General features: G+C 35.0%; 1 protein-coding gene across 2 annotated transcripts in view; it reads right to left on the reverse strand.

Moving 5' to 3' along the window:
• PCDH7 (protocadherin 7) overlaps positions 1-24,519 on the reverse strand; it is a 448,326-nt gene that overhangs the window by 38,317 nt on the left and 385,490 nt on the right. Inside the window, exon 3 of one of the 2 annotated variants that reach the window (XM_060148382.1) lies at positions 3,208-3,636. The exons of the other annotated variant lie outside the window; for it this stretch is intronic. Coding sequence (XP_060004365.1) covers positions 3,260-3,636 — 377 coding nt within the window. The 3' untranslated portion in view covers positions 3,208-3,259. Of the gene's footprint in view, positions 1-3,207; positions 3,637-24,519 lie in introns of those variants that run through there. 2 annotated transcript variants of the gene reach the window in all.

A 24,519-nucleotide genomic window follows, 5' to 3' on the forward strand; every position in this document is an offset into this window, starting at 1 on the left:
TTCCGAATGAGCATTAAATTTTAGACTGAAGCTACAGACGTTGTAATACACATAAATTTATATAGTTACTCAATTTATAAATGTGTCCTAATGTATAAGGCATGCAAAATTCACTTGAGCTTCTTGTGTACAGAAAACAAATATGGTTTATATACTGTACAACCAAAGTGAAACAGCAGTTAAAAGAAAAATAACAACAAAAAAAGAAAGAATACAAATTGTAAATCAATATTTTACCTTGCAAAATGGACTGACTTCACCCCTGATAATCTCTGTGTTACTATTACAATAAATGTTTTAGCCTTCTAGACAGAATTAAGCAGCCCATATAAATTTTGTTTTATGAATGAATGATATTTAAGACTGTTCCACTATCTGAGTTTGTCAGAAGGCAAATTTTTAATATATTATTTATTATTTTCAGAAAATAAACATGGATAAATATACAAGGTCAAAAAAGGTGAGAATAGCCCATTTCCCCTCATTGTCCAAACCCAACAACCGTTTTTTTACCATAACAACAGGTATAAAAGGCACAGTTGCTTATTTTGCATTCACTCATTTATTATTTTTTTTGTTTCTTTTTATTGATTTTTTTCAAAAGCACTCTATATATGGAGTGGCACCAAATTTAACCTATTCAAAATAAAAGTCATACAAACACAAAATATATTTCTGTGTCATGCCAACTCATTATAATAATAAACATGTTATGATAGCTAATTCTACTAGAATTACTGCAAATACTTACAGTACACTGAATTTTATTCTTTCATACCCATTTTAGTTCTAAAGAGGCTCACAAGTTAAATGACAATGACATGGCTGTCTTGAATGTTGTGCAGACGTCATTGGGGAATGTGGATCCAATTAATCCAAAGAGCCCATATGACCCGTATTAGCTTTATAGACAACAGAAGGGTTTTAAGATAGAGTGAAATGAGCTATTTAATGTTTCAAGTGTCTCATGAAAGAAAGAAAAAAATGCATTAAAAAGTTTGCTGCACACATGTGTTATGCAATTGAATATTTCCTTTGTAACGTGCAAGAAAAAATATGTATACATTTCATAAGTATCTTTAGAAGTATTTTGTCTTAATAGGTACTTACAGATTATACAAGGCAGAACTGCTTTAATGCAGTTTCCTAACAAAGTACTAGAGTTGTATCTTTCCATAATGTAAATAATAATCAAACATAAACATGTTCAATTATTGATATTTTAGTCCAATGTTTTTGTTTCTTCAATTACATATCTTCTTTCATCCTAACTATTACACATAAACTAACATCAAGATGAAAACTCCATTTAAGAAAGAGCATAAGGAAATGACCCCACCAAAGAGTGGGGGTACCCCACCAAACAGAGGAGTGGTTTTCAAAGAGTACCCCACCAAACAGAGAAGTGGTTTTCAAAGATAAGCATTTGATGACCTATAGTGAATTAACAACCTATATTCCAGGCTGCTTCATGTTGTAGTCTGAGAAATATTGCAAAGCATGAAACTATCCAGAGTTACATATTTTCTACATTTCACTACAGAGCCATCAAGGCTATGCCTTAACCAGGTTACAAACATTCAGTGATGAGACTGTTTGCTCTCTTCACCCGTTATCCCCTAGTCTGTCCCTGGATTGTTACTTTTTCTGAATGTCTCAGCTCAATTTCCAATTGTATTAAATTATCCTCTGTAGAGGAAGTGACTCAAAACCTGCATATTCTGTTTCTTTATATTACACTGAAAAAAACTGCATATTTTCTAACTTTGAGATGTGTATACCATGAGACATGTCACTGCCCAGAACTCATTTCTTTCTTGTTTACTCTGGCTTGGTTTTAGGAGATTATGTTAAATAACATTCAAATCACATTAATGAGTAAGTCTTTTAGGGTGTCACCTTGTTTCAAAGTTATGAGTCTCAAAATGTGCCACATTGCACAGGATTGAAAATTAATGCACTTTTGTTAACATGGAAGAGTGCACTGAACACGTAAAAATTGCACTTGGTCATTTGAAATGTGGATAAGACCAGCAAGCATAACCTGACTGTACAATGATTATAGTGAACTTAAAGACTATATGCTGATGTATCTTTCTTTCCCTACCTACCCACAAATATGATTTTAAAAAGTAAAATCTTCCCTGATAATATTTTTGAAACTAAACTTTAACCTCAACTAATTGTCTATTTTAATACCAAAAATATGTCTCATTGACTTTTCATTTTCTGAGCTTTCAAAGTAAATCCATTTTAAAAGAAAATGCACGCTTTCTGGGTATAGAGAAAATGTAAAATAAACTGGTGTTTGAGGGCTTCTGTGCATGCCTGGGTTCAGTGACTTTTGTTGCTTAATGGATTTCCACATCAAGACCAAATCTACTTCATGATTTCCCTGATCTGCCGCATGATCTTCGGCCTGTTAATGACATAATTGTTCCAGTTAGTTGATAATAGTGGTGCTGTTCTGAAAAATATATATATAATTTTTTACAACTTATAACTAGTGTAATTGATACATGTGGTCAAGATTATGTATATACTAAGAATATTCAATACAGGTATGGGATTGAAATTGATGCTTCTGACTTGAGAAAAACAACATATGCCAATTTGGGACTGCAATCTCCAACCAGGTATTGTTTAGTTTTCAGCCTTTGTTACAATATTAAAGCTGTGATCCTCCCCCAAATGCTGCTTCTGGAGTTCCCCTCTGTAAGGACTATACCTTTAGAAGGACTCTTATCATTTTTGAGGGATTGCCTTCCATGGTGATTAATCATTTCTGATCACACGTCTGAAATATATTTCACCTGATCTGCTTTCTTTTGACCAACCAGATGACATTCGAACTAAATCAAAGTGACTAAAATCATACTTCAGCTTAGGGATAATGAGAGTGTGCTGTGTTCTGCTAATCAGGCTTGTTACCATGAAGGAAACTTGCAACCATCTTTTTTGTTTGTTTGTTTGTTTGTTTGTTTTCTGGAGGGGGGTGGGGAAGAGAGAGAGCCAGTGTTGGGAATCAGTGAGGGGGTTAGACATGCAAGTAACAAGGATGGTTTCTACATTGTATATTACAATCAGGCTAAACAGTATCATTCACTAAAGGCCCGATCTGGAGGCAGAAGTAGCAGGCAAAGCTTTGTCTCTTTGGTAGCCCCCTCTTTTTGATTACAAGGTTTTGTCTTGTAAGGTTTTTCACCCCTTATCCTCCTTCTCATACATGAAAAAAACTTTGCTGTTGCTTCTTTATAGCCTACAGGTAAACTTCTCTTCTAGTGAGAGTATTGACAGGAGATGGCTTGTATTCCCCCGTTTTTGTAAGGGGAATATCCTCAGTGTTGGCTTCCTCATTTTTGCTGAAACTAGCTGCACTGAAGGTCTCATAGGATGAGGTCAACTTTTTGTTCAGGAGGTTTCTGTTGCGGTCGCCCATGATGGCGGCTTCGCCATTGGCCAGCTTTTCCTGGCTTCCTCGTTCATCAACAGGCATGAAAGTAGATAGTTTGGGCTGGCTCTTCTTCCTCTCCGGAGAAGTGCGGACGGGCATCCAGCAGGAGTCTGAGTGGCCATACTCATCACACTCACGGGTACACTTCCCAGTTAGGGCTACATCTGGAAGAGGTCTTGAATCTGAAATTCAAGGAGACGGAGCCATTAAAGTTGGCCATTTCTCAATAGGTTTTCCTGACCTATATAAAATTGGAGGGGATATATATATATATATATATTACATTTATATAATATATATTACATATCTATATTTCCTTTACCATATTATTTCCCTTTTTTCAACACCCTGCTGTTCATCATCTCATAGAACAATTTTTATTTCATATCCAATAAAGATAAGGTTTTGCAAAAACATCAAATGAAAGAGAGGAATGGACAAACTGATAAATTTAAGTGTGTAGAACAGACAGGTATATATGCATGTGTTACAGGACAGGTACATGTGCATATTCTCAAGTAGAAATAAAGTACACATGTATATTTTTATGGGTACAAATTTTTCCACATGCATAAGGAAAGTTATTGAATCCAAAAAGATAATTTTCTGTATTTATAAATTATCCCAGAAGTCGTGTACCTTTGCCAATTGGATTCCTTCCTGCTTCTACATTATTCATAGAATGCAAATATGCAAAACCTTATAGTAAAAATACATTATAAAACATCAGGGTGGCTCAGAAGTAGAACCTAAATTGACAGCACATTATGTGGTTAAAAAGTAAAAAAGCAAAGTACTAGTGGGTTCCAAGTGTGAGCACACTAGCAGTATCACCACCTACCCCACTCTAGCCCACACGCTCCTGCCTCCCACCTTGTTAATGACCTAATGTGTGCTGTAGTATAGTCCGTTGAGTGTTCACATAGAAATACATCTGCCAGTGTGTTTGCTGAATGGAAATATTATATGAAATGCAATGTATTGGGTAAATCGAGTCAAAACTTCTACAATTTTGATGAAATGGCTTGTATTCTTAATTAATGGTGTTGCCTAATGGAGTGGGAAATATCTGTCTTCTATTTCTATAAAGCTAAGTTATATCATTATATGTGTCTGTCTTTGGAGAACAGTTATATATTTTCTTACTATTAAAAATATTTTTTTAACAAATTTTGTTTTGGTTTGAAAAAGAGAGTGAGAGAGAGAGAAAAACCTGCTTCACCTCAACAGATTCTAAGAAAACTACCTCTAGGATTTTATTTAATATATTTTACAGTTTCTTTTATTGCCAAAAAAAAGAACATAATATGACTAACATGACTATGCTCCAATTTATATCATTCAGTACCATTTTATTACAAGGCTTGGGACTTAAAAGACTGACAAATTTAACCTCTGCAAATATATTCACAACAAATGAAATCAGTGAGATTTGCATATGCATCCTGGGTAGACTTGGTTTAAAATAGAATAGGGGGTTATTTAAATTATATCCAATATATTTAAACCCTCTGCTTTTGCCTCCACGCAACATCCCCTGTAGTTTGTAATGATATTCCTATTTGATTATCATTTGTATAAGGATATTTTCAGAATTTTTATCCTGCCAAAACTCCTAAATCAAGGCAGTCCAATACTACATGTCATTTTTTTCCTACAGTGATGGGTGGATAACCGAAATATTGACATTTGTCAGCTCATTGATTTTTGAACCACTGTGACCTGAGATTTTTATGCTGTGTGCTCAGAGTTCAGCAAGGAAATCCCATTATTCTTCATAGGAAATCTAGAATTACTTTTCTCTTTTCCAAAGGTAAATTGCAAAGATAATTATTTATTGTAGTTGCAAATACTACTATTTGACTTTTAAGTGAGCAGATCCTATTAATTTTATCATCAAAAAATAAAGCACTTTTCTACTTATCTTTTTGTGCTAAATTCCCTCTGTCTCTCAAACACAAATTTTAGATGCATTTTAAAAATCAAACTATTGACAAATTTTGTGAATGGTTTTTGTAATCTGGTCAGTTTAAATGAGCAAATTGAGTTCTTTGGGAATATTTCTTGTCTTGGGATACTTTGCTTATTTGAAGCTGACCTAAATTCTTTGAACAGACCAAAAAAAAAAAAAAAAGAAAGAAAGAAAACCTTATAAAAATGCAAAGTGTGAGATCAGATCTACTTTTTACTCTAAACATTCCTTTTTTTGTCACTGCTTAAATAAATTCAAGCTTTTCTTTTTTTCTTATGCCTACCAAGGACACAAGACAATAATCAGAAATTTTGCTACTGAAATAGGAAAAATCTCTACAAATGTGGTTGTCATTCCCTGCAGAACTGACCCAGAATAGTCTCCAATCATCTCTCTATATTTACTTAAGTCTCACGAAATGTGACAGTTTACTTACACAATGACTTACACAGGTCGCTGCTCTTTGGGGATTAATTTGTGTTTCCTGTTTGAAATTCATAGCACCTTGTTTTTCGTTTGTTTGAGATGCATTTAGGGATAGCTCATAGAGCTACCTTAATACTTTAACATCTCTTCCCACCTGTTATACTTAACTTGTGCACCTTGAACTCCCTGTAGCTCATAAAAAAATTATATTCATTTAGATTGACTCAATTTCCAGTCAACTAGGAGTGAGATACTCTTCAATTCATTCCCTCAGCCTTTACTTCATAGTCTGGGTTATAAGCATGACTTTTAATAAGGATCTCCTGTCATTTCCAAAGTCAAAGACTTGATTGGGGACCACAGTGGAAGTTGACAAGACTAATTGGTTGAGACATGTTGCAGTGTTTATCATCAAATTTAGAAAATAATCAAGAAAGGCTATAAGAGATTCATCACAAGCAATCAAAACTTCCAATCTTGATGACTCAAATGAATCCTCAAAAAATGCTAATGATCAATGAACACAATTTATATTATGATGCAATCTATTAAAGGAAGGCATGAGTGGAATAGTATTTTTCTGTGTTTCTGTATTTTCTTATTTTAATTATTCAAGTAGATATTATATATATATGTTTTTTAAAAGACAAAAGTTATATGGGGTCTTACAGAATCATCAAATGCACTTTTTTCTCTTTTTTATAAAAGATATACTCTTAAAATGTCCTATTTGTTGTGGAATTACAGAGGCAGATCTTCCATAAATAGTAATCCTTCTTAGTCTTTCAGTCTTCCACTGAAGAAGGTGTTTTGTGATATCTAAGAACATTATTTCATGCTTTAGTTTAGTACTCTTCCCTTTCATTTTGACCTGAGTGGAAATGGAAAATAGTTAATCAGAACTCTGTTTACTTGGTACTGAGTAAATCAATTAAAAAAGTAAAATGTTTTGTATCAAAATATAATGGTATTCTTTATCAGCATTTTCCATAACCAACTCAGTTCCTTAGAGGTTCCCCCCTACACACGTACTCAGTCATATCAAATCTTGAAAGGACTGGAAGTAGAAATCATATTCATTAGCTCTTGTTGTTGCTTTAGCATCATTTGCAGAGTTCTCCATTTTTACCTAGCTATGCTATTTACTAGAAACGTTACATAACTTTAGAAAGTTAAAGTCCTTTCTTAGACATAAAGTTAATTTCCCTCTCAAAAGTAGACAGTTTTCAGCCATCATAATATCAAACAATGTACAACACATAAAATACTTCCCCACATTTCATCTCTTTTACTTATCACCTCAACCCAACAGCAAGGAGGATGGAAACAGTGAGGGGTCCAGACTACGGAAGAGCTGAGGCCAAAGAACAAGTGTTTTGACTTTCACTTTAGTGTTTTCCATAACACCATATTGCTTCTTCTTAAAATGTAACAACAAAGTTATTTAGAGGTCAATTACTGCTACCCACAGCCATAAGAAAAAGCTAGAGTCCCCAAAGAAAGAGAAAAAAAACATATCTGACGAGCACAAGAAATAGATGCCACAAAGACACAAATTTTACTACTTAATGAAAAAAATAATAATTCAACCTTTTTAAAACTATACATTTCCTAAAGTGGAGGTAATTATAACTAATTTAAGAAGTCAAGTTCTTTCTCTGAAAAGAAATGTATTTGCTCTTAAGAGGCAGGGAAATGAGTGGGTGGTGAGAAGATACTGCTGCAATGACCTCAGCAAGTAGCGACAGACAATACGTAGCATCATTAGAAATAAAAAGGAAAGCCCAGATTTATGGAGGCATTTGATGTTTCAGGAAGCTGTCCTATACAATTCAGAAGCCTTTAGAAGTATTATTATAGGAGGGCACTGGAATTGTTAAGACTCTTAAAGACAGCTCTGCACCAGTAAAGATTTTGATGGACTCAGTTATGCATTCTGCCAGAATCCTGGTGTCACCCATTCCTATTCCAGACCCTTGGCTTGGGGCTGAAGATAAAAGGATTATTTCCATTTCCTAAAAGAAGCATGAAAATGTTGCATTTAGTTTTTAAATATTTCCAGAGTTTTTCTTTGTTTTGTTTTGCTTTAAGCTCAGATACTTAAAGCTATATGTATCAATTGCTTATTTGTTTAATATACAAATAATTCTCTGACCGTATGAAATAAATGGATTGCTAATCAATGTGTAGACTCCGAGACAGTCACATCCTTCCTGTGCACTTAGCACATTCTTAACATTATTTGACAAAATTTTGCAAATAAAAAATTGTGCTATTCTCTTCTTTTGAGGAGAAAAATCACACACAGGCACCTTTTCCCTTATTCCTTTTTAAAGTACTTATTTCTCTCTTTATATGTCTTGACTTCCAGTTATCCAAAGATTTCTTTTTCTAGAGACACACCTAATTCTGGTGGAATTTGGTGGACTACAAACAACTTTTACAAAAGGATGAACAACAAATAAAGGCAGATAAATCTGTTGATTTTCCAACAAATAATTTAACATTACCTTTATTTTCTTTAGTCCAAATGAAAATATCATTTTTATTCTAATGATTCAATCAAATGCTTTATTTTATAATAGCTGTCAGAAAATGATTAACTTTTGCCTTACATAATAAATCTGAGAACAAATAATTACATAAATGTTTTACTGGAACATTATTATTATAGGCAATAAAATTTAGGTGTGAGGGAGCGAGATCCAAAAATTGAGTACTGAGTCAGACTTGGCTTTTTTATATAAATGGCCTAAAGATCCCTGCCTTTGATCTATTTGGGGAATTTGGGAAAGTTAAAGATAAGCACATAACAGATCATGAAGAAGATGGAAATCACTGACTCAGATAAGCAGTAAGTGATCCTCCAAATATCCCAACACTTTCTGGAAGAAGGGGAAATTTATAGTTTTGCAAGTAAGTGTTATCCAGTGTTACTACAAGGGGGTTAAGATTTCTACATTGTATTCTAATTTATCATGAAATCACTTGATTCAACTGAATTAGAAGAGAATAAAGATCGCTTATCCAACCAACCCTTACTTCACTCTCAATTATACCTCTCCTGAGTGCTTCTCTCAAGACAGAGTGGAACTTGTGAAAAGAACAGGAGATTAGGAGTCCCAGCAGTGCTGAGTGTGATTCTGATCCCATTATATATAAATTGTGTGACTTTGGATATAATTTCTTTGAGCCTCAAGTTCCTCATATGTGAAGTAATAATACCTACTTCCCATGTATTATGGGGATAAATGAGTTAATGTATATAAAGTTTATATCATGGTGTCTGGTGCCTTGTAGATTTTAGGTAAATAGTAGGCCACAGCCCCTGGAGAGATTTAAAGAAGTATAGATTTTTTTTTTTCCTCTCTGCCGTCTTCCCTGAATGAATGGGTATTAAGGGAATAGGCTCCAGAACCAGGATCCCTGAACTCAAATCCTAACTTTGTCACTTAATAAGTTTGTAACTTTAAACAAGTTACTTGATTCATTTAAATTTCCTCATCTTTATAAAGAGCATAAGAATGAATTAACTTCTTAGGATTATTGTGAAGATTTAATGTGTTAATAAAGGTAAAGTATTTGTAATAATTCTTGACACACAGTGGGCCCTCAGTAAATATTAGAAACTTCAGGTGCACAATCCCTTATCTGCAACTCAGTCCTCAAAATAGCTTTGAAAACCAAAAGCTTTTTTTCCCATAAATTTACAACAAACCTGACTTTCAGTACAAGGTTATTTTTCATCTTTATTTATCTCACATAGTGTGAATATTTATATGTTTTCCGGGAGAAACAGTGTTTAATTAAGGACACTGTCTCAGACTCTTTGATCTTTAAAATTATATACATGCATGATATTACCTTTTCTAATATATGAAAGATTTAATTTTTAAGATTTATTTGTTTCCAAGGGTTTCAGATAACTTACTGTGGACCTAGTAACAATCATCAGTCAAGAGGGCATGTATTTGGAGTTTCTTTTCCAATAGTACTCATGGATTTATGCTGATAGAGTCTGCAGTATGCCAGAGCTACCACCTACTTAGGAAAATACAGTGGTCACTGGTTACTCTATATCAGATGTTCCCCTTAACACTTCTTTATTAAGACTTTGGCAGTGAAGATTTATTCAGAATGTGTCATTATAGTTACTCAAAACTGAAGGGCAAATGCTCTATTAGTTGCAGTTATCTTTACAACCTAAACAGATCAACATCACAATTAATCGTTTTCATTTGAAAGAGACTTGCCTCTAAGATGTTGGGTTGCTTATCTTGCTTTGCCTGCATGGGCCACAACATAAAAAAAAAAGAGCTCCATTTTAATGACATGTTAAAAATTAGCAATAAGCTAAGACTAAGAGGTTGAAAATCAAGAAAAGACAACAAAAAGCGGTTGTACATGCGGTACACCCTTCAGAGATCAAAAACAATGAGACATAAAAGCCATCTAACATACAAATTATGCAGACTTTATGATGTATGTACGTGCTTGTTTTAAGTTGCAAAATAAGGCCAGACGTTCCTCTCATCTTCCTATACACAGCCCTTTGGAGTGTGACATCACTGCCCCTACTGTCGAGATTCTATTTCCACAGCCCCTTGAAGCTGGGCTAGCTTTGACAACTGGAGTGATACTGTGCAATTTCCAGGAGAGGTCTCAAGAGACCTAGCAGCTTCCGCTTTTGCCCTTGGAAGACTGCCGTCTCCATTCTGACAGAAAGCGTGATCTAGCCTCTTTGAAGATGAAACATTTTTTGAGAGACAGACTAAGTTACCTCAGTTGGCCCAGTGGAGCCTACCCCCAGCGAAGCCCCCAAGTGAATGCAGCCACATGAGTGATCCAGGCAAAACTTGCAAAAGAAGCAATAGTCAATCCACAGAAGTATAAAAGTAATCAATCTTTGTTCTTTGAAGCTCATAAGTTATGCTTGTTTGTTTGATTTTGTCTCTTTAGGGGGTGGGGAGAGTTCCCTGAGGCAGCAATAAGTCACTGAGATCATGATCATGGACATACTATATTATCTGCAGTAAATCAAAAAACACCCTGAGATGTGGCAACAATATATTCTACTTCTTTTATGTCTTCTTATCATGGGCAACAAACTGACCAATATTATGGAAAGCATAAACATTTTCAGGGCTGTAAGCACATTTAATCAGTAGTTCAAGCAGAGGTCTCCCATAGAAAGCTCTGGAAATTTTGGTCCTGTAATTACAGGATTTCACTGCATTTTTCACCTAACAGTGCTCTAGTTCGGGCTGACATGCCAAGACAATATTAAAATGTTTAAACAGGTTTGAAAGCATCAGCAACTTTTCTCTGTACCTTAGGCTAAACTCAGTTAAACAGCAATTGAATGTATCTCAAGAAGTATTTACTGCCCCGAGGCTTAGACCACTGTCATTCTGACTGTGGTATTAGCGTATACAGTGGAGACTGCAAGCCAAGTCTCAAGCAGTCCTGCTGAATCAACTCAAACATGATTCTGCTGGTTGGTACATGAAAACTGCACTACAGCAGAAAAATGTATGGTGGCTGCTGGAGAGTGATCTATTTATGCACATCAGAGCTGGGGCTTCACTTTGATTTCCCTATTCACGAATGCAAAATTAGACGTGGTGGAGGTTAAGGGAGTACTAAGGGAGGAGAGTGAAAGGAGAGGAATTAAGTGCTGGAAATGAGAAGATGCTCCAAAATTGATCAGAAGAGTTTATAAAACCCAGAATGACATTGGGGACACTATTACACAAGTTAGCAGTTGATCATCCCACTGAAAATAGACCAAATTCTGGTTGTGTGGGTCATTTATGTTTATTTTTCCACTGCAATAATCAAAGCTTTCATGATTTTTCTTCTGGTCTCCTGGGTTTCCTTAAATTAGAAATTATTTGCTTTGGGTGTCATAGACTAATAATCTGATGAAAAGTGTAAGTATTGCCTCCCTCCATAAAGCATGTGCCCATAAAATCCGCATAAAATTTCAGTGGGGTTCAAGATACCAGAGTAAGGGTTTCAGCACCCTGGTGGATGGAAGAAAGAAGGGTGCATTTTTATACTGATACCTTTTTTCATTTGAGTTTAAATCACTGGTTAAGAAATATTTAACAGATCAACATTCATCCTTGAAATATAGAAATTTACATGTGGTAAATAAATTGCCATTCAAACAGTGACAGAATGATTTAAAATTAACAAACAAAAAAACAAATTCTGAAACACGTATTTAGAAGGAAAATAATTTAGATTTGATTATGTTAATATTGTACGTAGGTCGTTTAAATGCCTAAATCTAAAAACCCCCAACAAGTTATAAGGCTTTGTATTAATAGCAGATTCATACTTGTGGGTGGATTTTACTGATTGCTGATCACTAACTTGAAATGTATTTTCTTTCCTAGAATCTACATCCAACATTTACACCGGTGTCTTGAATTGCCAGCAGCTGGATCTTCACTAACCATGAGAAGGGAGATGAATAGGTGAATTCTTGTCATTAAGGAACTTTATACAAAACAATAATGATACAGATGAGTTTTTTTTAATTAATAAAATGTGTTAGCCACTGTACATTTGTTTTACATACAGTAAAGTGTGAAGTGAATGCTTCTAAAAGAGTTGCAAATATCAATTTAGAGCCACTTTCCAGTAATGATCTCAAATCTTCAATGTTTTCAATACTGCCTAAAAAACTGTAAAATATATATCCTCAAGAAATATTAACATTGTCTTTAGGAGTGGATATTTATTCTAAAATAATACATAAAGGCTCTATTAACTGTAAGAATATTATCTTTGGATTGTAGTCTTGAAGGCAGTGCCCATTTTATCTTTGCTTCTTCATATAACATGTAATTCTATACAAATAAAAAAGCTGAAAAAAAGGAAACTGGAAAAATCAATTAAAGTATATTTTCTCAAACCTTCTTTCCTCCCATATAAACCATGATAAAGCATTTTTTAATTGAAGTACAGTTGATTTACAATATTGTGTTAGTTTCAAGTGTATGGCAAAGTGATTCAGTTATACATATATATATTTGAATTCTTTTATAGTATAGGTTATTACAAGATATTGAATATGGTTCCCTGTGCTATACAGTAAACACTTGTGGTTTATCTATTTTATATGTAGTGGTGTATATTTGTTAATCCCGTACTCCTAATTTATCCCTTCTACTTTCCTCTTGGGTAACCATAAGTTTGTTTTCTATGTCTGTGAGTCTGTTTCTCTTTTGTATATAGATTCATTTGTATTATTTTTTAGATTCCACATGTAAATGATATCATATAATATTTGTCTTTCTCCATCTGACTTACTTCACTCAGTAAGTGGTGAATTAATGCTGATGGAATCTAGGTCCATCCATGTTGCTGCAAATATCAATAGTTCATTCTTTTTTATAGCTGAATAATATTTCATTGTGTGTGTATATATGTGTGTGTGTGTGTGTGTGTGTGTGTGTATCTCACATCTTCTTTATCCATTCCTCAGTCGATGGACATTTAGGTTGCTTCCATGTCTTGGCTATTGTAAATAGTGCTGCTGTGAATATTGGCGCGCATGTATCTTTTTGAATTAGAGTTTTCCTCTTTTACAGATACATGCTTAGGAGTGGGATTACTGGATCATATGGTAGTTCTATTTTTAGGTTTTAAGGAACTGCCATACTGTTTTCCATAGCGGCTGCACCAATTTACATTCCCACCAACAGTGTAGCAGGGTTCCCTCATGATAAAGCATTTTTTAAAGTGAGAAGTTACAAAATAGGTTGTATAATAAGTAGCTGGTATTAAATATCTAAACATTTAATGTGAACATGTTAAATATTGAAACAAATTAATTTAGTATTTGGGAATGTTTTAAAAAGAAAGAGAATCACTACAGTAGCCATAATGTGATATAAATTTTTCTATGTATTTTTTCAATGCATTATTTTGTGTGAAAGTCTAAAATAGGCTATGTTAAAGCTCAAATCATGTATGAAATAGAACTGTAACATAATATGATTATTTTTTCCACAGAGGAAAATCATAGCAATTTAGATTTACTAAAGATATTACTTTATTAATTTTTTCTAAATGTGGAAAAATCACAACACCTGTTCATTTTCTCCTTCAATGTAGTGATCCTGAGAAACTATACAATTATTCTAATGATGTGGCCATTTTAAAAACACATTCTCAAACTATTTGCATGGGAGCACCTGTTGAAATATTTATCATACAGAAAGCTTATCTAGTTGAAAATACTCCTGTAACAAGAAGCTGTGTTGTAACGGAATTCTATTAGTTATTATGATCCGGGAGAAAGACAGAGTTCCTCCTTTGTGTTCCTTACTGAGGAAAGTTTCACAAAAACCCTGAGTCCTGAAGTACTTTTGAGAGATGAGGCTCTGAAAGCTTTTTAGTAGGAGCTGAAACAATATTTATGGGGAGAGTTTAAAAACTGTTGGAATACTGGCTCCTTAACTCTGGTCAATAAGTTGATCAGTTAAACTAAAATTGGCAAACACGATTAGGACCAAAAGAGTGTTGAAGGGCTTGGGAGCTTAGAGCAGGTAAATAAAAGGAAGGAAATGATCTCTGATGACTAGCAAACAGGACTCAATGAGCAGTTCAAGTGGGGGAAATCAATGAAGCAAAACTGGATCAGTTTGCTTCATTGATTTTTGCTGCTCATTGAAATGTTTTCCTTTATTTACTTCCTATTTCTTCAGAGAGTGACTAAGTCTCACTGTTGAATCTCCCTGTGAGCCTGTGATGAGCAGATAAGCAAGCTCTGGAGATCCTCTTATGCCTACATTATACCTTTTCATGCTCCATGGATTCAGAGGCACTTCAAATGCTCCCTGTGACGCTGTAAATGCCTCACTGAGCCCACAACCTTACTGTGGTAGGCGGAAAGATGGTTCCCCTCCTAAAATGTCTACATCCTAGTCCCCAGAACCTGTGAACATGTTAGATCACAGGGCAAAGGAAAATTAAGGTTGCAGGTGGTAATTTTCCTAATAAACTGTCCTTAAAATAGGGAGATTATAGGCGGCTAGGATACAAACCAAAGAATGTGGACAGGCTCCAGAGACTGGAAAAGGCAAGGAAACAGATTGTCTCCTCAATCTTCCAGAAAGGAAGGCAGTGCTGCTGAGACTTTGATTTTAGCTCCTGGAGACCCATGGTCAGACCTCTGACTTACAGAACTGTAAGAGAATAAATTTTTGTTGTTTTAAGACACTGAGTTTCTAGTAATTTGTTACAGTTGCAATGGCAACTGATACACACTCTCACCACTTCTCTGCTCAGAGTAAGACAGCATATATTTGGTCCTTTCTACCCATATTTCATCCATTGAAGGAAATGGAGTGGAAAATTTTTGATTTTCAAAGTTTTCATTGAGTCACGTTTACCTAATTTTTGAGTATCTGCTCAGGAATTTTTGTTTTACACTTTTGAAAATTTTGCTACATTCTAGTATCTAATAGTGCAAGTTATTTGTATCTGACCAATCAACAAAGTCCAGCAAAGTGCTAACAGCTCTCCTTTCTGAGTGATAACATCTTCCTCCTCCGGCCCTCAGTGATAGCTGTCTCTGGGATTATTACCAGAGAATCCACTTTAAGGCATTCAAAATTTGGGTAGTGTGATTCCCAAGAAGAGAAAAGAAAGAGAATTTGGCATAACATATAGGAAGGAGAGCCAGGTACCAGGGTACAACCTTAATGATGGCTGTCAGATTATTATGGTGCTTTTGACTTCCTAATATTTATTACTTGTGTCACATTTGTCTGTTTGTCCTGTTCCCTCTTAGTAATTAGCAGGAAAGTGCCTAATTAAAAAGCACCCTTATGATAGTTTTAAGAACAGTAAGTAGAATAAATCTCTCCCTACTTTAAAACCCTCTTCTATAAATTTCGATATATGTTTCCAACTTTGTATTTTTGCACAGAAGTTCCTTCAGGATCAGGGTCCTGCTTACCTCTTTCCATTCTTATATGCTCCCATTTGCCACTTCAACAGACCTACTGTAGTTGTCATTTCTAGAAAGCCCTTTGCTGTTCCATGTCTTCATAATCCTAATGCCTTGCTTCTTCTGCTATTCATTGCCTTGTCATCAGTCTCCCACAAATACTTCAAAATCCAGTTTCAGCATTTCAACTTTGAGATTTCTTCAACCAGGCTGTCTAATTCTGACTTCTCTTTGCCTCTCTAGTCTTCATCTTATGCCTGTCTCTACCACAGCATTTAATGTATTGCACTAAACCATTCATGTGACTTTTTCTGTAACATGTAACTCCCTGTGGCTAGGATTCACAAGTTACTTAACTGTGTACTTGGGACGCTAGCACCGAGCCAGTCACATGCTCAATAAGTGCCTTTTTAATGGATGGATCAAAACCAGGTAGGGAGGGCTTCCCTGGTGGTGCAGTGGTTGAGAGTCTGCCTGCCAATGCAGGGGACATGGGTTCGAGCCCTGGTCTGGGAGGATCCCACGTGCCGTGGAGCAACTGGGCCCATGAGCCACAACTACTGAGCCTGCGTGTCTGGAGCCTGTGCTCCACAATAAGAGGCCACGACAGTGAGAGGCCCGCGCACCGTGATGAAGAGTGACCCCGCTCGCTGCAACTGGAGGAAGCCCTCGCACAGAAACGAAGACCCAACACAGCCAAACTAATTAATTAATTAATTAATTAATTTAAAAATAAAACAGGTAGGGAGACATATTGCATGTCATCCCTGATGATTCTGTCTAATTCCACAATGGCCATAGGTAAATGGAGGATAAGGACATATGTTAATTGCAAACACAATGTAATTGGCCAATAACAGAAGGTGAAGTGTTTCAGTATGTGCAGATCTGAATGAATTTCTTTACTACTCACTCTCCTTACCCTCTTTCAGAGCCTGTCCTATAATCTCTAGTTGAGATTTGCTTTCCAACAGAACAATGGAATTGATTGAAATAACCCATGGATATATTTTACAGAAAAATATGCAGTCCTCATCCTCAGCCTGGGACAGGCTAGTGGGGTCACTGGAAGCAGTAGTGGATGCAAAGTAAAGTCTAAGGGGAAAAGCCTATACTTAGTGGTCACAAGGCTACACGTATGAACTAATTTGTTAAGCTTCTTTGGTCATGGGTGGTAGCTATTTTATAGTTATTTTAATGTTTTCAGGACCTCTGGTTGGCAGTTATACAAATCTTTCAATAATAAACTTGGGAAATAAAATTTATTTTGGGCTTTTACACAGCTTGTATCATAGAAGAAAAATTTCAAAGCATGGAGTCATGAAGGAAAGGTATTCTATGTGATGGAAAATGAAAAGAAGAAAGCTCTCTTCTCTCATTCTTGTAATGTGGGTGTATTTTAATAGGAACTATTGTAGGCAATATGCCTACCTATCTTAGTTCAATAAATCTTATTTGCCTTTTCGTAGCAACCTGATGGGTACATGTTAAGTGAGTAGGATCATGGGCAATTTACATCAGTGCTTTTCAAACAGAGAATCATGATCCTCTGGTTGGTGGTTGAACCCACTTACAAGGTTATAACCAGTTTACACCATGTTCACATTATTTCATAAATATTTTGTTGTAGTTTTTAAAAAGTATGTGTATGTATATTTATATGTGTGTACTCAGTCCCTATGTAAAATAAATATTTTATTCTGGGTCACACTGAATCTATAGCTTAAATCATATCATGTAGAAATCTGTGTACTTCTGGCTACTTCTGAGTAAGCTATATATTATGTGATATTTAATATAAAATATAATTTTAATATGCACACAATGTCATGTGAATTTTAAATTGTATTTTTATCTGTCATTTCAAATTGTACTTCAGAGACTAAAATTTTATCCTCATTAAAAAGGAATTCAGGGGCTTCCCTGGTGGCGCAGTGGTTGAGAGTCCACCTGCCGATGCAGGGGACACGGGTTCATGCCCCAGTCTGGGAAGATCCCACATGCCACAGAGCGGCTGGGCCCGTGGGCCATGGCCGCTGAGCCTGCGCGTCCGGAGCCTGTGCTCCGCAACGGGAGAGGCCACAACAGTGAGAGGCCCGCATACCACACACAAAAAAAAGAATTCAGTTAACTCAACAAATAAGAGTTAGTCACATCCTCAATAACCACTTCAGGAAGTCTACTGTAAATACAGTTTCTTACCTTGGGACATTCTGAATTTACAGTTAATTCCCTAGATTCCAATTTTCTAGAATTATGTGTAATCGTGATGAACCTTCTCATAATCCACTTAAATCCTCGGATAGACTTTGATTTATATCAATCAGCAAAATGGCAACAGACCCTTTAAAAAAGGAAGACTTAATATGACTTCTTAAAGTCATATAGACATTAAGATGTAGGACACATTTAAGCTGTCTAATTGTACCTCTGGTCTAATGCCTATGTATTAATCTGTCACAATGTCAAATTACATACATTTAGGGCTTTTTTTTTTTTAAGTAAAACGTTTCTGTGCTTAACAAACTCATAGTGCAAAAAAATTGAGGAGTGCAATTAGAATGTCATCTCTTCTGCAGATGACTTAAGAAAAGCATGAATCAGAACTTAACAGTCAACATAATTTCACAGATAATCGTGGCAAAATTATGGTAATGCAACAACGCAGAGTACAGTGAGATTAGCAGAGAGTGATGATCAACTATTTATCTCTACCTTCTGCCATGCATGCTCTTTATTTAAGTCTCTCTTTTTTTTTTTTTTTTGCCAATGTTTTCAGTTTTTACTTTGCCAGCAGTGGGCATCGCATAGGAAAAGAGGTTTCATGGTGTAAACAGATTTTTCCATGTGTTCAATGAATTAGCTTCACTGGCTCTTAGGCAAAACAGACTGGCTAGATGGAATTAATTTTAGCAAGCTTTTGTGTTTTGCCCAGGGTCTTGTACAATTCAAATGAATCAATACTATACCAAAAAAAAAAAAAAAAGATAAAACTACAAGTATTGTAATGAAAATCATCACTAAAGCATATGCTTTAGGAGTTTCCTTTAAATGGCATAGTTAAAATTTTTGTGTACCGTATTAATCATTGCATTGTACTCTGTGAGTACTTAAGTGAAGTATTTGGTGGGAATTTTGCTAATTTGTCAACATTCTCTTTCTGCAAATAAGCCAAGGACTAGTGGAATTAGGACTTGGCTATGACAGGACAGGGGAACACAGAGGAAATTTCACTATACAGAGAAAATAAGAGACAAACTTTACTGCAAAAAGCTGGCATGAAGTTTTCAGTTTCAGGGAAGATAGGTCACACTATTATGGTAACATAACCTGCAAAAGTAAATTCATTCATTCAAGAAATATTGATGCATCAGGCACTATTCTAAGACATTACAAATATTAACTCATTCAATGCTCACAGCAACCTTGTGGGGCAGGTGGTATATTGCCCCCATTTTACAGATGAGGAAACTAAAGCACAGAGAAGTTAAGTGAGTTACCCAGGAGTTTGCATATAGTGAGTGTTAATGAGGTTGCAAACCCAGACATTCTGACTTCAGAGCTATGCTCTTAACTGCTATACCACACTCTCTCTCAATCAATAACACATCAATGTATTATAAACTCATGTTATAAGTAGGAAAAAAGGCATATTTACCTAAGCTGAATTCAAGTAGAAAAGCATTTCCCTATACATAGAAGAAAGCTAGAAAAAGCAATGTCTCTGGACTTCAGATATAGTAGGAATCTCAACAGTCTTAGATTGAAATAAGGGGAACATTTTTAGTTGGAACAAATAGAAAGGTGAAAACTCAAGAAACGTGTGTAGAAGTTCCAGGGCCTGAATGACATTGGGACAGCTGTCCCTCAGTTGGTCTTTGAATGGGATGAAGAATTTTGTATCTAAGTCAAAATAAGGAGTGTAAACTACTATGTTGGTAAAAAGCCTCAAACTTCTACTATTATTAAAGCCATATTCAGCTAAGAAAAGGTTGCGTCTTCATAATATGTGTCCATTTTTAATTCTACATGGTAGAAAGACACCTCAATTATGAGGTTTTGGATCATTTTCATTCCAGAGACAGAAAAGCCATGTTTGGAAACCACAGTGTGCTGGGCTGAACTTCTGAGAACAGGAGATGCTGAACCACTCCTTGGTGAACTGAATGTGAGAGTGGAAATAAATGCTTTAAGAATAGAAAAAGAAGTATGGACAGTCATCTCCGGCAAACAAAGCACCAAAGAGATTAGGTAGGACATATTAATCACAATTGGGTTGGTTAAATTGGGAAAGAAAACCTGACTGTACTGATTCTTAAGAGAAAATGAACACAAAGAGATATCTGGGTGATACTTATCTAACTTGATTCCCTGTATTAATCAGGAAACTGATTAATATCCAAAATTTTAGATTATTTGAGAATATATAGTTGCAACCCACGAAGCTGAGATTTAGTCTGTAGGGATGGGGAAATCAATGTACATTAAAATATAATGAGGTAAAGAGTGGTGCCTTTAAGTACACTTACATACCTCATACTTTTTCATAATGGTATCTCGGAGCAAAAAACCAGGGAACCATGCACAGTGTAAACTTTTACATTCACTTTGTGAAAACCTTTACTTTCATCTCTTCACTGGAGGGAATCAATGAATCAGAGTGATTAACACCCTGGGATCTGAGCAAAGGAAGTCTGATTGAGTCCACGTTCTTCCACTTACCAGCAATGTAACCTCCGGCAAATTACTTAACAGAGTCTATCGCATTGGGCTGTTATGAGGATTAAATGAGACAAGAGTGTTGAGTGCTTAGCATAAAGATCTACATATAGAAACACTTAGTATATTTTTCTGCTGTTATCATCACTGTTAGTATATTTTTCTGCTGTTATCGTCACTGTTACTCTAACTACTATGCTATGTATCTTTTCCACACATATATTTGAATGGGAGAATATTGATTCTAAATTATCAAAAATTATATATTTTTAATCAATGTCTTCTTTTCTTGGCATAATTTAAAGGAGTCAAAAGCTTACATTTTTAGAATATTTATCAATTAATTATAGAAAAACAATAGTTTTCATATATGAAAGATGATAAATTCATGTTTTTGTACTATAAATTATACTGCCAAATACATTTCTTTAAAATAAAGCCCCAGAATAGTAGATGAAAAAAGACATCTTTTAATAAGTTTATTTTAAAATTATTGAAATTAATAAATGTTAAAAATGCATACTACAGGAAGCTTAGAAGAAATGTAAACTAATTTAATTTCAAAGATTAGGTGTACATAAGTTAGTGATTTGTCTGGCAAGTAGCATTGTATTTTATAATTACTAGCTGTTCAATGTTAATTGAAACAATCTATTGTTACTTGCAACTATATCATATTAAATGCTATAAATAATAATTAGTACTCTACTTGACTAGGTATAATCTCTCATTTCCCCCAAAGAAACAATTTTTACATAATTATTATTTTGCTTACTTTAAAATCACATTTTTTACTGCTTAAATCCTAATTTGCTGCTTTTTTTTTTTTATACTAGGACATGAAAAGATGGTAAAATTGAGAAAGTTAAAGAGATTATGTGTCTTCAACACAGTATAATCTCTGAATTATTACTTGGGTGGACTTTACAAGTGTATCAGCATTTAAAAGAAAAAAGAGTTTAAAGAATCTTTAAACAGATCAGAAAGTATAAAATGTGTAGAATCCCAGTTAAGGTGAATTAAATTATCTTCAAAAAGAGGGGGGAAAAAAGTTAAGAAACAGCTTTCTGTTCTGCATGTTAACTAGCCTAAATAATGCAGAGCTTAAGTGCAAAAGCGAGAGAATTTAAAAGGGAAAACAAATATCTTGAGACTTGTCTTTTAAAGTAACTGTCAAGGAGACTTGTCTCTCTGAATAAAAGCTAGCAGTGACTTACGGGATTCATTTATCCTTTCGGCTGTATTAAAAAATGTCATTTAACTATTTAAAATGTTGTCCAGTTAAAATAAGGACTAAGTATCTGCTCATGATATGCCTATATGGCTTCCAAAGAACACACCGGGATTTGGCATGACTAAATGCATTTGAGAATTTCAGTCAGGTTGAGGATACAGAATAAGATGATCTGAGAAGTATGACTAGTGATGCATTATTCATGAATATGGGAAACTAGTAAAATAAAATATGTTGCTTATGGTGTGCCCAGATAGTTAGGGCTAAATATTCCAAAATAGTCAGTATTAGATCTGCTTCTCCTTCTTTGCGTTAAAAAACTTCTGCGTAAATAGTGATTCAGATGTAATAATGATGATATTGAATATTTAACCCCAGGGCTACCAAACAAGAAGAAGCACTATAAACTTTTTTTCCTGTTGGAAAAGATATAATTAAATCTGCTATCTTGTAGATAACTAAAGAGATCCACATTTTTTTTCCTCTTACAAAATGGAGCCACTTACAGATGAATCACCAAGCCACTATCATCATGCTAGATTTGCTTATTTTTAACTAAATTTTAAGTAACTGAAAATAAATAAATTTTGATGTATGATATGTCTTACCCTCTCCCTTGGCAGTTTTTCTAAACTGTTCAGTGTGGTTCCTATTTGGAGTTTGGGAGTGTTTTTCTCAATATACAGAAAACTAACAACAGCTACAAATTCTCAACTAGTAATCATATTTTCCTGACTGTATCTCAAAAGATACAGGGACACAAAAAGTCTGTAAAAATAAAATATCTTAAATAGCTAAGCATCCACAGAATATTACACTGCTGCTTGCTACAAACCCAAGATATCAGCATTAAATAAATTATTCTTTAATTAATTATTTTTGAATTTTTAAGCAATCATTTACAGATGATAGTCCTTCTAGTTTGTTCCTCTACAGTGAAGAAAGCTGATCATAGCTATTGATAGTTTCCTCCTCCTCTTCCTTCCTTTCTAGTGCTATTCTGTCATATTTTTTAAAATAGCCTGCTAATTCATATATACCACCTCCTGTCCTAAAAATTTGTCCTAAATGAATATTCTATTCAACCTAAATTGAGTTTGGTTAAAAATGTCTTTTTTTTCTCTTGCAGCACCTGGGCATGGAAATAAGGATAAAATGTGCACAGGGTATAATAGCCCAAATAGCCCAAAATCATCATAAGACTTGATTATTCAGTGCCTGGCACAATTTAGGGCATCTTTTCTATTGAGTAAGAAGATAAAGAGGCAAGTATTGTGCCCATTTCCCAGAGTGCTAAAATATGAAACGGTTGCCAAGTGATTTGCCTAAAACAAAGAAATCTAGGAAGTGAAAGAGGTATAAAGAATTTGGCTAAGCTAGGGATCCTGGAATAGATTGTCATTTTCTACTCCTACAACTCACTGTATGAGCTTATGCAAGCTAATTAACCTTGCTTAACCACTGCCTCCATACTCACTTGTAGGAATGTTGTGAAGAAAAAACATGAATCTGCACCTGAAATTCCTGGACATGTGCACATAAGAAGTTTTCAATAAATACGTGTTTAAGAAAGGACAGAATGAAGGGATAAAGGAAGGAAGGTGGGGTCCTCATTTTATCTTCTATTCTTTCCATTATACCTACCTAGTTTTCAGTGAACATATGGAAAATTTAACATAGAGATTGAAAAAATACAAAGAAAGGAAAATAATAGAGTGAAAACATACTGAAAGGAAGAAACATGGTGGGAAAGTTAGGGAAGACAAAAAACTTAAAAGAAAAAGAGTGAAAGAACACATGAAGGAAGGAGGGAAGCAGGGAGGAAGGAGAAGTAAAGGGCAGGGGAAAAAAGGATGGAAAGAAGGGAAAAAGGAAAGAAGAAAAGAGTATGAGGAAATTAAGGAAGAAGGAAATTAAAACAAACAAACAAACAAAAACAGGCAAAACAAAATAGAGAAAGATAATGAGTCTCTCAGCTAGATGTGTGACCTGTGGAAGAATTTATATTTTTCATTACCTTTATATAGATTTTCAGCTTTGTTTTAAGGTATAGCGTGTGGATTAATTATAAACATTGACTCTCAAGGTTTACAGATTTATGACAGATTAATCTAGGTTAAATCCATTAGAAGCTGTGTTGAAGCTAGTAGTCCCCTTCTTTTATATATGCAGGCAGTACTGTAAGGCTAAAACATAATTTTAAAAATGACTCTACAGGATATTAGCCCATCGGCATGAAAAATAACAGAGAATGAGTGAGTTGATCAGTCATTTCCTATCATGAAGAAAGAAAATATATAAAAGCCTTTGAAATGAATCTAAAATTGGAACACAGTAGACAAGTTAATGAAAAACTATGGGCCTGGCAAGAAACAAACAATTGCATTAGGAAAAAAATGTAGATCAATGATAGGGAACACGTGAACATGTTTTAGCATCTTCCCTTCATTTCAAAAAGTTTTTAGCAGTACTCTAACGATTAAAAAAGAGGAGTAGGGCTTCCCTGGTGGCACAGTGCTTGAGAGTCCGCCTGCCGATGCAGGGGACACGGGTTCGTGCCCTGGTCCGGGAAGATCCCACATGCCGCGGAGTGGCTGGGCCCGTGAGCCATGGCCGCTGAGCCTGCGCGTCTGGAGCCTGTGCTCCGCAACGGGAGAGGCCACAATAGTGAGAGGCCCGCGTACCGAAAAAAAAAAAAAAAAAAAAAAGGGGGGGGAGTAACCAACAAGAGCTGTCTGTTAAAT

Source organism: Lagenorhynchus albirostris, chromosome 4, assembly GCF_949774975.1.
Source record: "Lagenorhynchus albirostris chromosome 4, mLagAlb1.1, whole genome shotgun sequence".
NCBI lineage: Eukaryota > Metazoa > Chordata > Mammalia > Artiodactyla > Delphinidae > Lagenorhynchus > Lagenorhynchus albirostris.